The 15,907-nt window shown below is 49.9% G+C and overlaps 2 protein-coding genes across 5 annotated transcripts in view; both read right to left on the bottom strand.

Annotated features, from left to right (window-relative positions):
* Positions 1–869: 869 nt before the first annotated feature.
* On the bottom strand, positions 870–10,833 carry LOC126929583 (beta-glucuronidase-like). Its single transcript, XM_050746009.1, has 2 exons — positions 10,591–10,833; positions 870–1,700 (listed from the first exon to the last, which is right to left on the bottom strand). Exons 1-2 carry the CDS (start codon positions 10,827–10,829, stop codon positions 1,679–1,681), a joined length of 261 nt encoding a protein of 86 aa, XP_050601966.1. The 5' UTR covers positions 10,830–10,833; the 3' UTR covers positions 870–1,678.
* A 13-nt stretch (positions 10,834–10,846) lies between these two features.
* Positions 10,847–15,907, bottom strand: part of LOC126929581 (uncharacterized) — a 50,984-nt gene continuing 45,923 nt past the window's right edge. For 3 of the 4 annotated variants that reach the window (XM_050746004.1, XM_050746005.1, XM_050746003.1), the window contains one exon: positions 10,847–11,471. In XM_050746004.1, the coding sequence (XP_050601961.1) occupies positions 11,140–11,471 (332 nt within the window). In that variant the 3' untranslated portion in view covers positions 10,847–11,139. Of the gene's footprint in view, positions 11,472–12,222; positions 12,631–15,907 lie in introns of those variants that run through there. The other variant, XM_050746006.1, reaches the window with a different exon arrangement.

The following is a 15,907-nucleotide window of genomic DNA, read 5'->3' as shown; positions in this document are numbered from 1 at the left end:
ATCCCGCCTCTATTAAAAACACACAAAAAAAGCTGGGCGTGGTGGCATGCACCTGTAGTCCCAGCTACTTGGGAGGCTGAGGCAGGAGAATCACTTGAACGCAGGAGGTGGAGGTTTCAGTGAGCCAAGATGGTGCCACTGAACTCCAGCCTGGGTGACAGAGTAGGACTCCGTCTTAAAAAAATAAAAAATAGCCGGGCGCGGTGGCTCAAGCCTGTAATCCCAGCACTTTGGGAGGCCGAGGCGGGCGGATCACAAGGTCAGGAGATCGAGACCACAGTGAAACCCCGTCTCTACTAAAAATACAAAAAATTAGCCGGGCGCGGTGGCGGGCGCCTGTAGTCCCAGCTACTCAGGAGGCTGAGGCAGGAGAATGGCGGGAACCCGGGAGGCGGAGCTTGCAGTGAGCCGAGATCGCGCCACTGCCTGCACTCCAGCCTGGGCCACAGCGTGAGACTCCGTCTCAAAAAAAAAAAAAAAAAAAAAAAAAAAAAATAATAATAATAATAATTTTAAAAAAAGGTTCAAATGTGGCCTTTGAAAAGTGTGTTGGGCCGGGCGCGGTGGCTCAAGCCTGTAATCCCAGCACTTTGGGAGGCCAAGACGGGCGGATCACGAGGTCAGGAGATCGAGACCATCCTGGCTAACACGGTGAAACCCCGTCTCTACTAAAAAGTACAAAAAACTAGCCGGGCGAGGTGGCGGGCGCCTGTAGTCCCAGCTACTCGGGAGGCTGAGCCAGGAGAATGGCGTAAACCCGGGAGGCGGAGCTTGCAGTGAGCAGAGATCCGGCCACCGCACTCCAGCCTGGGTGACAGAGCGAGACTCCGTCTCAAAAAAAAAAAAAAAAAAAAAAAAAAAAAAAAAGTGTGTTGGGTCTGGCAGTATACAGTATATAAAATGTATGAAAGGTAGCGTGTTCCAGAGTTAACTTTGGAAAGCTGAGGACCATCTGCATATACACGGCACGCCCTTTCCCTGCACCACAGTATCCTCAAAAATTCTTCCCTCCAATCTTTTTTTTTTTTTTTTTTTTTTTTTTTTGAGACAGGGTCTCACTCTGTCACCCAGGCTGGAGTGCAGTGGCATGATCACAGCTCACTGCAGCCTTGACCTCCTCAAGCAACCCTCCCATCTCAGCCTCCTGAGTAGCTGGGATTATAGGCGTGCACCACTACACCCAGTTAATTTTTTTTTATTTTTATTTTTAGAGATGGGGTCCCACAATGTTGCCCAGCTCATCTGGAACTCCTGGGTACAAGCAATCCACCCACCTTGGCCTCCCAAAATGCTGAGATTATAGGTGTGAACCACCACACCTGGCCTCCAATCTCTTCAAATTTCAGAACCTTACCTTTCTATCACTATAACACTATTTCCCTCACAGGATGCATGGTCATTATCAAGAAAGGCAGGCAGTAAGGGTGAAGACTTCTAGCATTTCTCTCTCAGTCCCATTTGGTGCTTACATCTTATTTTGGGTTGCACTTGACATCTTGACATATGGAATACTTGTCAGTTAGGCTTACAACAGACTTAGAGTGATCATGTGGGTAACCTTGATGAGATATGATTAAATTCTAACCAAAATGTAGCATCCAAACATAAGACAAATACTTACATGTGATAAATCCTGCATGAAAGAGAGGATAACGGTGCCCACCTCTGATAATCTGTCTCAAATCAAGGCAGTAAAATTCCTGCAGAGAAAAAAAACAAAAGCGTGTCTGCCAGCTGCTGGCCTGTGTTAGAGAGGGCTCTTTCTAGGGGCACCAGAGGGAATGGAGTGTAATTCAAACTGGAAGCCTTTTAAAGCCAGAGCTAGCTCACCTATTGATGCTATACCTTTTAACTCTAGTCAACTGCAGTAGTCAGGACTCTTGTTGCAAGTGACAGAAACCCAACTCAAACTAGCTTAAGCCTAGAGACAGGTTTATGGACTGTCTCTTGGAATTCATAAACAAGATAGTTCTATCTCTCAGAACTCATTGGCCTTAAGAACTATATGGAGTCAGAGACGCTAACACCACTGTCTTCTCCTATCTGTGTTTCTTTAAGATTTGTCCTTTTTTCTCAGCAATTCCACCAATCCTCTAGTTCACATAATCTGAAGCATGGTTACAGGGAGCTCCTAAATTTTATATTTTGCAATCAGAGAGGCTGGTTCAACTGTCTTTCAGTCTCCGTTCCAAATATCTGTGTAAGGACATTTATTGGACTGGCCTGGGACAGGTGCCTTCCCCTGAATCAATCAGCACTGGACATAGGACAAGTTCACATGATAATCTGGCAACCTAGAAAAACGAAGTAAGGAGCAGCGACAGCCCTTAGAAGGCGAGTAGTGCCTGACCGACATTCCCATGGGTGTTCTCTGAATCAACAACCCTACCATCCTAATGTTTTCTTTTGTATTCATTAAAATTTGTGAGAGTCTGGAGAAATACACCATGTTCATGGATTGGAACACTCAATATTATAAAGATCAGTTTTTCCCAAAGTGATTTGTAGATTACTTATGTAATTCTTATCAAAATCTAAACATATTTCTTCTTTTTATTTATATTATTTATTTATGTATTTCGAGACAGAGTCTCGCTCTGTCACCCAGTCTGGAGTGCAGTGGCGCAATCTTGGCTCACTGCAAGCTCCACCTCCCGCGTTCATGCCATTCTCTTGCCTCAGCCTCCCAAGTAGCTGGGACTACAGGTGCCCGCCACCATGCCCAACTTTTTTTCTTTTTTCTTTCGTATTTCTGGTAGAGACGGGGTTTCATGGGTTTAGCCAGAATGGTCTCGATCTCCTGACTTTGTGATCCGCCCACCTCGGCCTCCCAAAGTGCTGGGATTACAGACGTGAGCCACCACGTCCAGCCCTTTTTTTCTTTTTTTTTTTTTAAACAAACAATCACCATTAGGATGAATCTCAACATATTTCTTAATAAATATTGACAAGCTGATTCTAACTTTTTTTAGAAAGCGTCTTGCTCTGTTGTCTAAGCTGGAGTATAGTGGTGCAATTATAGCTCACTGCAGCCTCAAACTCCTAGGTTCAAGCTATCCTCCCTCCTCAGACTCTCCAAGTGCTAGGATTACAGATGTGTGCCACCATGCCTGGCTAATTCTAAATTTATATGAAAATGCAGGCTGGGTGTGGTGGCTCACACCTGTAATCTCCGAACTTTGGGAAGCAGAGGCAGGCGAATCACCTGATGTCAAGAGTTCGAGAACAGCCTGGCCAACATGGCAAAACCCTGCTCTACTATAAAAACACAAAAAAATTAGCCTAGCGTACTGAAGCATGCCTGTAATCCCAGCTACTCGGGAGGCTGAGACAGGAGAATTGCATGAACCCAGGAGGCAGAGGTTGCAGTGAGCTGAGATTGCACTATAGCACTCCAGCCTGGGTAACAAACGGAAACTCTGCCTCAAAGAAACAAAAAAAATTGCAAAGGGTCAAGAACAGCCAAAATACTGGCTTGTTCTGAAAGCTCTGGTCTATGAAAAAATCCACTTCTTTTTTTTTTTTTTTTTTGAGACAGAGTCTCCTCGCTCTGTTGCCCAGGCTGGAGTGCAGTGGTGTAGTCTCGGCTTACTGCAAGCTCTGCCTCCTGGGCTCACACCATTCTCCTGCCTCAACCTCCCAAGTAGCTGGGACAACAGGTGCCCGCCACCACCCTGCCTAATTTTTTGTGTTTTTAGTAGAGATGGGGTTTCACTGTTGTTACCAGGATGATCTCCATCTCCTGACATTGTGATCTGCCCGCCTCTGCCTCCCAAAGTGCTGGGATTATAGGCATGAGCCACTGCGCCCGGCCAGAAGAGATGATCCACTTCTTACAGACTTCAAGATGTGATAAAAGGCTTGGCACTTTAGGATCACTTGAGTTCAGGAATTGGAGACCAGTCCAGGCAACATGGCAGGAGCTTGTTTCTGCAGAAAAACTTAAAATTAAAAAAAAAAAAAATTAGCTAGGCATGATGATACACACCTGTAGCCCCAGCTATCCAGGAGGCTGAGGCAGGATGATTATTTGAGCCCGGGAGTTCAAGGCTATAGTGCACTATGTTTACACCACTGCATTCCAGTGTGAGCAACATAGTGAGACCTGTCACCGAAAAAAAGAAAAAAATTAGGAAAGAACAAAACCCGGTCAGGCACAGTGGCTCACGCCTGTAATCCGAGCACTTTGGGAGGCCAAGGTGGGTGGATCACGAGGTCAGGAGAGCAAGGCCATCCTGGCTAACATGGTAAAACTCTGTCTCTACTGAAAATACAAAAAATTAGCCGGGCATGGTGGCAGGCGCCTGCAGTCCCAGCTACTCAGGAGGCTGAGGCAGGAGAATGGCGTGAACCCAGGAGGTGGAGCTTGCAGTGAACCGGGATTGAGCCACTGCACTCCAGCCTGAGCGACAGAGCGAGACTCCGTCTCAAAACAAACAAACAAAACAAAACAAAAAAAAGGAAAGAAATAACAAAATCCTAGCAGAATGCTGCCCATAGCTAGTCTTCAATCAATAATGCCCATTTGGCCACACAGTAGCTCTCAGGAAAAAAACATTAATTAGTTCACCATTAGAGCAAGGAAACTCACTCATTAGCTTTAGGTCTGTTTTAGGGCAGATGGGTAACTGTCTAAAATAGCATGGAGTTATTCAAGAAGCATTCACAGGCCGGGCGCGGTGGCTCAAGCCTGTAATCCCAGCACTTTGGGAGGCCGAGACGGGTGGATCACAAGGTCAGGAGATCGAGACCATCCTGGCTAACCCGGTGAAACCCTGTCTCTACTAAAAAATACAAAAAACTAGCCGGGCGAGGTGGCGGGCGCCTGTAGTCCCAGCTACTCGGGAGGCTGAGGCAGGAGAATGGCGTGAACCCGGGAGGCGGAGCTTGCAGTGAGCTGAGATCCGGCCACTGCACTCCAGCCTGGGTGACAGAGCGAGACCCCGTCTCAAAAAAAAAAAAAAAAAAAAAAAAAGAAGCATTCACTGAGAATGTATTCTGTTTATGTTCCACCCTATTCCTTCTACCTCGGTCTTCAGCATTCTCGTTTTCCAGTATCCTTATGCACTATGCCTTTTTTTTTTTTTTTTTTTTTTTTTAAGACAGAGTCTCACTCTGTCTCTCAGGCTGGAGTGCAGTGGTGCCATCTCAGCTCACACCTCACTGCATCCTCCACCTCTTGGATTCAAGTGATTCTCAAATTTCAGCTTCCTGAGTAGCTGGGATTACAGGCACGCGCCACCACACCAGGCAAACTTTTGCAATTTTGGTAGAAATGGGTTTTCACCACGTTGGCCAGGCTGGTATCGAACTCCTGGCCTCAAGTGATCCACATGCTTTGCCCTCCCAGAGTGCTGGGATTGTAGGCACGAGCCACTGCACCTTGCCTATTTTTAAATAACACTTAATTTTCTTTCATTTTGCTAATAATTTAGAGTACAATTATATAATGATGTTAACTTTTTTGGGGGGGTAGGACAGGGTCTTACTCTGTCACCCAGGATGGTGTGCAATGGCCCAATCATGCTTCCCTGCAGCCTCAAATTCCTGGACTCAAGTGAGCCTCCCACCTCAGCCTCCCAAACAGCTGGTACCACAGGCATGCACCACCATGCCCAGCTCATTTTTCTATTTTTGTGGAGACAGGGTCTTGCTATGTTGCCAGGGGGGTCTCAAACTACTGAGCTCAAGCAATCTACCCACCTTGGCTTCCCAAAGTGCTGGGATTATAGGCCTAAACCACTGTCCCTGACCTAACAATGTAGAATTTTACTTAATGCTTCATAATATGATTTTAAAAGTTTGTATTTGAAATGTATTTAAATATGTACTTTGATCTTTTGAAAAACATTTGAATTCCTAACAGATTATAAAATACTAGTTGTTCCCAGGAGGTGGAGGTTGCAGTGAACAGAGATCACACCACTGCACTCCAGCCTGGGTGACAGAGTAAGAAGCCGACTCAAAAAAAAAAAAAAAACTAGGTGTGTTAGGGTTCAAACCAGAGAAGCAGAACCAGTAAGAGAAATATACAGATTCAGATATAGATAAATATATAGTCACACACATCTGCATAGATATATAAAAGGTTGGCTTCTGACCAGGCACAGTGGCTCACACCTGTAATTCCAGCACTTTGGGAGGCCGAGGCAGGCAGATCACCTAATGGTCGGGAGTTCAAGACCAGCCTGACCAACATGGACAAACCCTGTCTCTACTAAAAGTATAAAATTAGCCGGACGTGGTGGCACATGCCTGTAATCCCAGCTACTCAAGAGGCTGATGCAGAAGAATCACTTGAAACCAGGAGGTGGAGGTTGCAGTGAGCTAAGATCTCGCTATTATACTCCAGCCTGGGCAACAAGAGCGAAACTCCGTCTCAAAAAAAAAATTTTTTTTAATGAAAAAATTTTTGGAGAGATAGGGTCTTGCCCTGTTGACCAGGCTGGAGCACAGTGGCACAGTCACACCTCACTGCAGCCTCAAACTCCAGGGCTCAAGCAATTCTCCCTCCTCAGCCTCCCTAGCAGCTGGGACTGTAAGTGCATACCACCATGCTGATTAACTAAAAAAAAAAAAAAAAAAAAAAATTTTAGAGAGATGCAGTCTGGCTATGTTGCCCAGGCCAGTCTCACACTCCAGACCACAGGATCTTCCCACCTTAGCCTCCCAAAATGCTAGGATGTGAGCCACCATCCCCGGCCCCAATAAACCAATACTGATACATTATTATTAACTAAGGTTCATCTTGATTCAGATTTCTTTACTATTTCCCCTAATGTCCTTTTCCTGTTCCAAGATCTCATCCAGGAGACCATACTATGTTTAGTTCTTGTCTCCTCAGAATTGCTGGAGTGCAGTGACTCTATCTCGGCTCACTGCAACCTCCGACCACCAAGTTCAAGCTATTCTCCTGCCTCAGCCTCCCGAGTTGCTGGGATTACAGGCACCTGCCACCATGCCCAGCTAATTTTTTTTTGAGAGGCAGTCTCTCTCTGTCACCCAGGCTGGAGTGCAGTGGGGCGATCTTGGTGCACTGCAACCTCTGCCTCCTGGGTTCAAACGATTCTCCTGCTTCAGCCTCCCAAGTAACTGGGATTACAGGTGTGTGTGCTGCCACTCACTACTTTTTTTTTTTTTCGAGACAGAGTTTGAGATAGGGTTTCACCACATTGGCCAGGCTGGTCTAGAACTCCTGGCCTCAGGTCATCCCCCGACTTCGGCCTCCCAAAGTGCTGGGATTACAGGTGTGAATCACCCACCCAGTTTGGCTAGCTTTTTTTTTTTCTTTTCTTTTTAATGTGGTAGCTCGGGTCTTGCTATGTTGCTCAAGTCTCCGAAAGTGCCAGGATTATAGGCGTGAGCCACCGCTCCTGGCCTAGGAGGTCACTGTGATACCCTGTTTAAGGGGATGGGGCCTGGACAGGGCAGAGGCTGTGATGAGAGCCCCCTCTTCCCTTCCCATCTGTGACTCTCACTGCCCTTGCCCAGTTTTCTCCACTTCCAGTTTTTTTTTAATTTTTTATTTTTAGTTTCTTAGAGACTGGGTCTCACTCCTGTCCAGGGTGGAATGCAGCGGTGTGATCACAGCTCACTGCAGCCTCTGTTCCTAGGCACAAGTGATCCTCTCGCCTCAGCCTTACAAGCAGCTGAGACTATATGCATGGGCCACCACGCTGGGCTATTTTATTTATTTATTTTTTTGAGACGGAGTCTTGCTCTGTTGCCCAGGCTGGAGTGCAGTGGCTGGATCTCAGCTCACTGCAAGCTCCGCCTCCTGGCTTTACACCATTCTCCTGCCTCAGCCTCCCGAGTAGCTGGGACTACAGGCGCCCGCCACCTCACCCGGCTAGTTTTTTGTATTTTTTTGGTAGAGACGGGGTTTCACCATGTTAGCCAGGCTGGTCTCGATCTCCTGACCTCGTGATCCGCCCATCTTGGCCTCCCAAAGTGCTGGGATTACAGGCTTGAGCCACCGCGCCCAGCCAACTGGGCTATTTTATTACTCTGGTTCGCTGGGCCCTTGCCATGGGTCTTTTGCCCTCAGCTCACTTGCCTCCCCAGATCAGGGCCTCCTCTCTGCGAAGGCCACCCTGTCCCTGGCAGGAAGACCACAGGGTGGGGCGGGAAGGTGGGTGCACCCACTGGAAGCAGGATGGTACCCACTTGGAGGTGTTGGTCATGTACGGATGGTCCCTGGTGGCAGGGTGGGAGGGGCGAGCATGTTGTTGATGGCGACAGTGACGCAGAGGCGGGAGGGCAGGGGCCCCACCTGGAACAGGCTGCTGCTGTCAGCCTCGAAGGGGAGGTAGCCCCTTCATGCTCTAGCCTGTCGACCCCATTCACCCACTGCAGACATAGGAGTTATGGGGAGGGAGTGGCAGGTCGGGGCATGAGGAGGGGCTCTGCTATCAGGCACTCCCTCACATAACCTGCAGCATGGGGCTCAGGGGCCTGAGCCAGACGGGAAGACATCCCAGTGGGGTAGATCAGGCCACTTATCCACCTACACAGGGCACAACCCCCAGGGCAGGGTAAGGCCCCCCACTGTCCCACCCCAGGAGACAGGCTGTGGGTGGCATCTGAGGGTCCCATGCTGTTCAGCAGCTGTGCCCACCCATCCGCCCTGCCTGCTCCTGGCTACACTGACCACGATGGCATAGAAGTGGGCACTGCCAATCCTCAGCACCACTCTTGTGCACAGGTCCTGGATCCATCGCTCTAGCTGGGTCACCTCCCGTTCATACCACACCCAGCTGACAAAACGCCACAGCCACCAGTCCTGGCTGATGTCGTTGAAGATGGAGGGAACCGGTATGTACAAGGTGGGGCCCGACTGTGAAGAGAAGGGCTGGGCTCAGCTCCTAGGCCCCCAAAGGGATCCGGGACCAGTGTGCTGCACAGCTGTGCCCCCAGGCCTAGCACACGCCCTGACACATGGCGGTGACTCCTGGCGGAAAAGACAGATAATGTGCTGATGACACGTCAACTGCCAGGACAGTTTGTGCAACTGGGCCAGTGGGGCCAGGTGTTCCTCGTTGGAGCAGATGGGACCCAGTATCTCCCGAGACAGGGGTGAACCCAGGGGCACATCCCAGCCCGAGGCAAGAAGGTTCAGACCTGTGACTAAGATGCAAATGACCCACTGCCTGTCACAGGGAGGAAGGCTGGTTAGGGGGATGGGGGAACTTTGCTTAGGACACTGTGAGTGAGTCCCACGCTGGCACCCAGCCCTCTCCTCTCCTTCTCTTGTACTGAATGCCACAAAGTCAGAAACAGAGGATGTAGGCGGGGCACGGGGGTTCACACCTGCAATCCCAGCACTTTGGGAGGAGGAGGCAGGCAGAACACAAGGTCAGGAGTTTGAGACTAACCTGACCAATATGGTGAAACCTCATCTCTACTAAAAACACAAAAATTAGCTGGGGGTGGTGGCGGCGCCTGTAGTCCCAGCTACTTGGAAGGCTGAGGCAGGAGAATCGCTTGAACCCAGGAGGCGGCGGCTGCAGTGAGCCAAGATCGTGCCATCGCACTCCAGCCTGGGTGACACAGCGAGACTCTGTCTCAAAAAATAAGAAAAAGAAAAAGAGAATGTAGACCAGGCACACATGGCCCAGACCTCACCGGATTCCACTTCTCTGCTGACCACATCCAAGTCAGGAGGGCAACAGGGGTGGCCTCCTTGGCCTGATGTCACAGTCTGTCCTCTAGCTGAACCCTGAAAACCAACGTACCTTCCCTCCTGGGCAGTGCCTGCCGCTAGGCCTGGCGAGTGTCTGGTGGCTCATGCCTGTAATCAGAGCTTGAAGAAGTCAAGGTGGGAGGATGGCTTGAGGCCAGGAATTCGAGATCAGCCTGGATAACGTAGTGAGACCCTATATCTTAAAAAACAAAAAAGTTGGTTTTTGTTTTGAGACGGAGTCTCACTCTGTGGGACAGGCTGGAGTGCAGTGGCCTGATCTCGGCTCACTGCAACCTCCACCTCCCTGCTTCAAGCAATTCTGCCTCTGCCTCCCCAATAGCTGGGATTACAGGCTCTTATCACCACGCCCGGCTAATTTTTGTATTTTTTAGTAGAGACGGGGTTTCACCACGTTAGTCGGACTGGTCTTGAACTCCTGGCCTCAGATGATCCGCCCGCCTTGGCCTCCCAAAGTGCTGGGATGACAGGCGTGAGCCACCGAGCCTGACCAAGTTTTTTTTTTTAATTAGTCAGGCATGGTGGCCCCAGCTAACTTGCAAGGCTGGGGCGGGAGAATTGCTTGAGCTCAGAAGTTAGGATTGCGCCACTCCACTCCAACCTGGGCGGCAGGGCCAAATTCAGTCTCAAAAACATTTCAAAAATTAAAAATAAACATTAGAAAGGACACTGACCAGGCTCAGCCTTCGCCTCCCGACGCTGCTGGACAGGAGCTCTTCCTCCTCCTCCCGTCTCCTCCGCCCTCGCCCTCCAGAGTCCCCCTGAAACGTCCCCGCCCGGGCACCCAGTCCTCCAACCCCGCGCCCCCAAGCCCGTTGACCTTTAACCTCCTCCGGGCCCCCAGCTCCGGGGCACTCAGGTGAAGAAGGCTGCAGGGCACTGGTGCTTACCCCATTCCCACCGCCGGGCTTCCGGGCGCCTCTCGCAACAGTCGCCGGTACCTCTGCTCCTGGAAGCCCCGGGGTCGGTTGTCGGAGAAGTCAGCAGGGAGGCTCCAGAGGCTGTCGAGCTCTTTGCGCTCCCGCCACGGGCTCTCCCCGGGGTACAGCATCCGGCCCAGCAGCGCCAGCGCGCAGCCACACAACAGCGGCCGGACAGCCGCCCAGGCCACAATCGCCCCCCAGGCCATGCTTCCCGTAGTCCCTGTCTTGGCAGCAGTGTGCGGGGATAAGAGCGGCGCAGGAGGAGCCCTGACGCGCATGAGGTAGTCCGCGCCATCTTTGTAGAGGGCGAGTGCCAGGCATGGAGGGGCGGGGCGGCGCCAGGCGCTGCCCAGTAGGGCCTGTGGCTGGAATCCCAGGCTGGGCCTTTTAGGAAGCGGGACCCCCACCCTCAGCCCCAGCCACGAAGGGCGTCCTCTGCTCCCCATCCCAGCAGAGGCTGGACGATCCAGGGCTGCAGGCCAGGACAGAATCCCTGAGATTGTTGGGATCCCCGTTTCAAGGGGCACCTCCACTTGCTTTCCCCAGGAGGAACTGGAGCAGGCCCCAGCGGAGCCTCTTCCATGACTGCTGGATGCAGCCTCTTGCAGGGATGCACCTCCTTGAGAGGCGGCATAGCCTTGACCCTGGACCTCTGGGACCCGACCCTAACCAAGGGGCCAGAAGCTCCCTCTTGGCCTTGAAGACACATGAAGATGCAGGGAAAGAGGCCAAATGCAGTTGGCTCACGCCTGTAGTCCCAGCACTTTGGGACGCTGAGGTGGGTGGATCACTTGAGGCCAGGAGTTCGAGGAGACCAGCCTGGCCAACCTGGCGAAACCGCGTCTCTACTAAAAATAAAAAAAATAAAAAATAAAAAAAATGGAGCCAGGCATGGTAGCAGGCGCCTGTAATCCCAGCTACTCAGGACGCTGAGGCTGGAGAATCACTTGAACCCAAGAGGCGAAGGTTGCAATGAGCCAAGGTCACACCACTGCAGTCCAACCTGGGCGACAGAGCAAGAATCTATCTCAAAAAAAAAAAAAACCTGCAGGGAGAGGGTGCCCTGCAGGACCCCACTTTACTACAGTAGGGAAGGCACCGTGTGGAAGGGTAGAGGAAGAGATCTGGAGACAGTAAAAAAGACATAGGTTTATTGAGGGGACGTTCACACAGGTGCAGTGGCTGTGGCTGGACATGAGAACAACTTACACCATTGTAAAAAGCATGCAGCTTCCATAACATTTTCACCTAGCATCCTCGACCTGTTACTGGGGGATAGTATCCGAGTTCCCGGTGGTGAATCCATACACATCTGCAACAAGTTCAATTCTTGCCTCCTCAGAAGAAAGAATTTGACTGAGGGTCATAAGGTAGAAACGAGACAGAGGCAAGTCACAGAGCAGGAGTAAAAGTTTATTAAAAAGCAGGCCGAGGCCGGGCGTGATGGCTCATACCTGTAATCCCAGTACTTTGGGAGGTTGAGCCGGGTGGATCACCTGAGATCAGGAGTTCGAGACCAGCCTGGCCAACATGGTGAAACTATGTCTCTACTAAAATACAAAAATTAGCTGGGTGTGATGGTGAGTGCCTGTAATCCCAGCTACTTGGGAGACTGAGGCAGGAGAATCTCTTGAACTTGGGAGGTGGAGGTTGCAGTGAGCAGAGATTGAGCCACTGCACTCCAGCCTGCGCTATAGAGTGAGAGAGTATTTAAAAAGAAAAAAAAAGTTATTAAAAAACTTTAGAACAGGAAGGAAAGGGCAGAAGGAAAAACTTGGAAGAGGGCCAAGCGGTCGACCTGAGAAACCAAGCGCCCAGCTTGACCTCTTGACTCAGAGTTTCACAGGTTGGCATCCTTCCAGGATCTTGTCACTCCTGATTCCTTAGCTTGGGGCTCCGAATGGACTTTCTCCTTAGACCATAAAGTCTTTCTAAGGATACACATCAGTTATGGCTGTCGAGTGCCTCTGCCATACAGAGGGGTCCCTCTGGTCCTAGGAACCTGGACTGGACACAATTGTTTGTACAATTACTCCTCCACCCCTTTTCTCATGCTCGCCAAATTCACCTTCTGAGAATGGACCTTAATACTGGAAATGAAGTCCCCAAGGTAGTGAAAAGAAATACATTCTAGAAACTGAAAAGGCCTAAAGGCTTTTTCCCAAATGTTTACACTCTTTTTCTTATTTTCTTTCTTTAAAATTTTACTTGTGTATTCCTTTAGTGAAATGTTTACATGCTTAAGTTAGGATATAGTTCACTGTTTATGAGGCAGCTTTAGGTCAAATTTAACAAAAGAAAGAAAAAGTAGAATGTAAAAGTTTATACAGTATGTAAAAATCTGTAATTCAGGATGAGCTTAGTGGCTCACACCTGTAATCCCAGCACTTTGGGAGGTGGAGGCAGGAGGATGACTTGAGCCTAGGAGTTTGTGACCAGCCTGGAAAACATAATGATATCACTGTCTCTACAAAAAATACAAAAAAAAGTAAAAAAATAAAATAAAATTACCCAGGTGGGATGGCACACACCTATAGTCCCAGCTACATGAGAGGCTGAGGCAGGATTGATGAAGCCCGGGAAGCAGAGGTTGCAATGAGCTAAGATTGTGCAACTGCACTCTAGCCCAGGTGACAGAGCGAGACCCCATCTCAAAAAAAAAAAAAAAAAAAAAAAAAAAAGGACTAAAGGGTGCCAGAGAAGATGGAAGATGCCTTCCTTTTTTTTCTTTCTTTCTTTTTGAGAGTCGCGCTCTGTCATCTAGGCTGGAGTGTAATGGCCCAATCTTGGCTCACTGCAACCGCCTCCCTGGTTCAAGTGATTCTCCTGCCTCAGCCTCCCGAGTAGCTGGGATTACAGGCGCTCACCACTATACCTGGCTAATTTTTGTATTTTTAGTAAAGACAGGGTTTCACTACGTTAACCAGGCTGGCCTCGAACTCCTGACCTCAGGTGATCCGCCTACCTCGGCCTCCCAATGTGCTGGGATTACAGGCATGAGCCACCATGCCTGGCCAATTCAAATATTTCTTCCGTTGGCCGGGCGCGGTGGCTCAAGCCTGTAATCCCAGCACTTTGGGAGGCCGAGACGGGCGGATCACGAGGTCAGGAGATCGAGACCATCCTGGCTAACACGGTGAAACCCCGTCTCTACTAAAAAATACAAAAAACTAGCCGGGCGAGGTGGCGGGCGCCTGTAGTCCCAGCTACTCAGGAGGCTGAGACAGGAGAATGGCTTAAACCCGGGAGGCGGAGCTTGCAGTGAGCTGATATCCGGCCACTGCACTCCAGCCTGGGCGACAGAGCGAGACTCCGTCTCAAAAAAAAAAAAAAAAAAAAAAAAAATATTTCTTCCGTTTACAGTTGGCTAAGAAAGCAAAGCTTTATCTAAAACCTTGGGGTCAGCAGAAGGGGTGTTAAGTTTTTGCCTGTGAGTGTGATTACCTCCAGGCCCCTCGGGAAGAAATTTGGAACAAAGAACTCCAGTCAGAGTTCAGTCCTCGGTTCACCCTTATCTGAGGTCGAAGGGAAAGCTGTCACCATTTATCATCCGGTGGAGATCTATGCTTCCGAAAAACAACTTAGGGACATTTGTCAAGATGTCATCTTTACTTTCTATAGGGGATCAGATATCTTGTGGCTCTAACCGACTTGGGTGGCTATTGTTCTGAGGTATTATTATCTTTTCGTTTTTCTTCTTTTTGAGACGGAGTCTCACTCTGTCGCCCAGGCTAGAGAGCAATGGCCCAATCTGAGCCCCACTGTGCCCATCACCTCCGGGTTCAAACAATCCTCCTGCCTCAGCCTCCTCAGTAGCTGGGATAACAGGCATCCATCACATCCAGCTAATTTTTGTATTTTTAGTACACATGGGGTTTCACCATGTTAGCCAGGCTGATCTCGAACTCCTGACCTCAGTCGATCTATCTGTCTCAATCTCCCGAAGTGCTGGGATTACAGGTGTGAGCCACTGCACCCAGCCAATTACTATCTTCTACTTATCAAGTTGCTAATTTACTTCTCAGGAATAGCCAGGTGCCCGGAATTTCCCTTGAAGGCTAATGTGGTTCGGGTATGTGCCCTCCAGATCTCATGATGAGATGTGATTTCCAGCCAGGCGTAGTGGCTCACACCTGTAATCCCACCACCTCCTCCTCCTCCAATTCCTCCTCCTCCTCCTCCAACTCCTCCTTCTCCTTCAACTCTTCCTCCTCCAACTCCTCCTCCAACTCCTCCTCCTCCTCTTCCAACTCCTCCTCCTCCTCCTCCAACTTCTCCTCCTCTGTTTATCCTCCTCCTCCCCTCCTCCATTTCTTTTTCCTCCTTCTCCTGTTTCTTTTTCCTCCTTCTCCTGTTTCTTTTTCCTCCTCCATTTCTTTTTCCTCCTCCATTTCTTTTTCCTCCTCCTCCTCCTCACAGGCATGAGCCACTACACACGGCCTGGCTGTTTGTTTCTTTCTCCTCCTCCTCCATTTCTTTTTCCTCAGCCGCCTCCTCACAGGCATGAGCCACCACGACTGGCCTGGCTGTTTCCTTTTCCTCCTCTCCTCCTCCTGCTCCTTCTCCGCCTCCCAAATTGCTGGGATTACAGGCCTAAGCCACCACACCTAGCTGTTTCTTCTTCTTTTTCTTCCTCTTCCTCCTCCTCCTTCTTCATTTTACTTTATTTTTTTTTTGATGTGGAGTCTCGCTCTGTTGCCCAGGCTGGAGTGCAGTGGTGCAATCTCAGCTCACTGCAACCTCCACCTCCTGGATTCAAGCAATTCTGCCTCAGCATCCCAAGCATCTGGGTTTACAGGCGTGCACCACCATGCCCAGCCAATTTTTGTATTTTTAGTAGAGACGGGGTTTCACCATGTTAGCTAGGCTGGTCTCGAACTCCTGACCTTGTGATCTGCCCACCTCCACCTCCCATAGTGCTGGGATTACAGGCATGAGCCACTGCACTCAGCCCGTCTGGTCCTTCTCCCCACCCTCCTTGAAATTGAGTTTCACTCTTGTTGACCAGGCTGGAGTACAATGGCGTGATCTTCCCTCACTGCAACCTCCACCTCCCGGGTTCAAGTGATTCTCATGCCTTAGCCTCCCAAGTAGCTGGGATTACAGGCAATTGCCACCACGCCCACCTAATTTTTGTATTTTTAGTAGAGACAAGGTTTCTCCCTGTGGGCTAGGCTGGTCTTGAACTCCTGACCTCAGGTGATCCACCCTCCTTGGCCTCCCAAAGTGCTGGGATTACAGGCGTAAGCCACACGCTGGGCCTACAGCTCATTTCTTACCACAT

The sequence above is a fragment of the Macaca thibetana genome, chromosome 10 (assembly GCF_024542745.1).
Source record: "Macaca thibetana thibetana isolate TM-01 chromosome 10, ASM2454274v1, whole genome shotgun sequence".
Taxonomy (NCBI): domain Eukaryota; kingdom Metazoa; phylum Chordata; class Mammalia; order Primates; family Cercopithecidae; genus Macaca; species Macaca thibetana.
This window is presented reverse-complemented; position numbering and strand designations above follow the sequence as displayed.

Excerpts from the sequence above, each read along its gene's own strand:
- LOC126929583 (XM_050746009.1), bottom strand. The coding sequence starts at position 10,829 with ATGGCCTGGGGGGCGATTGTGGCCTGGGCGGCTGTCCGGCCGCTGTTG. Across the intron at positions 1,701-10,590 it reads AGCCCGGCGGTGGGAATGGG|GAATTTTACTGCCTTGATTT; the intron begins GTAAGCACCAGT and ends TTTTCTCTGCAG.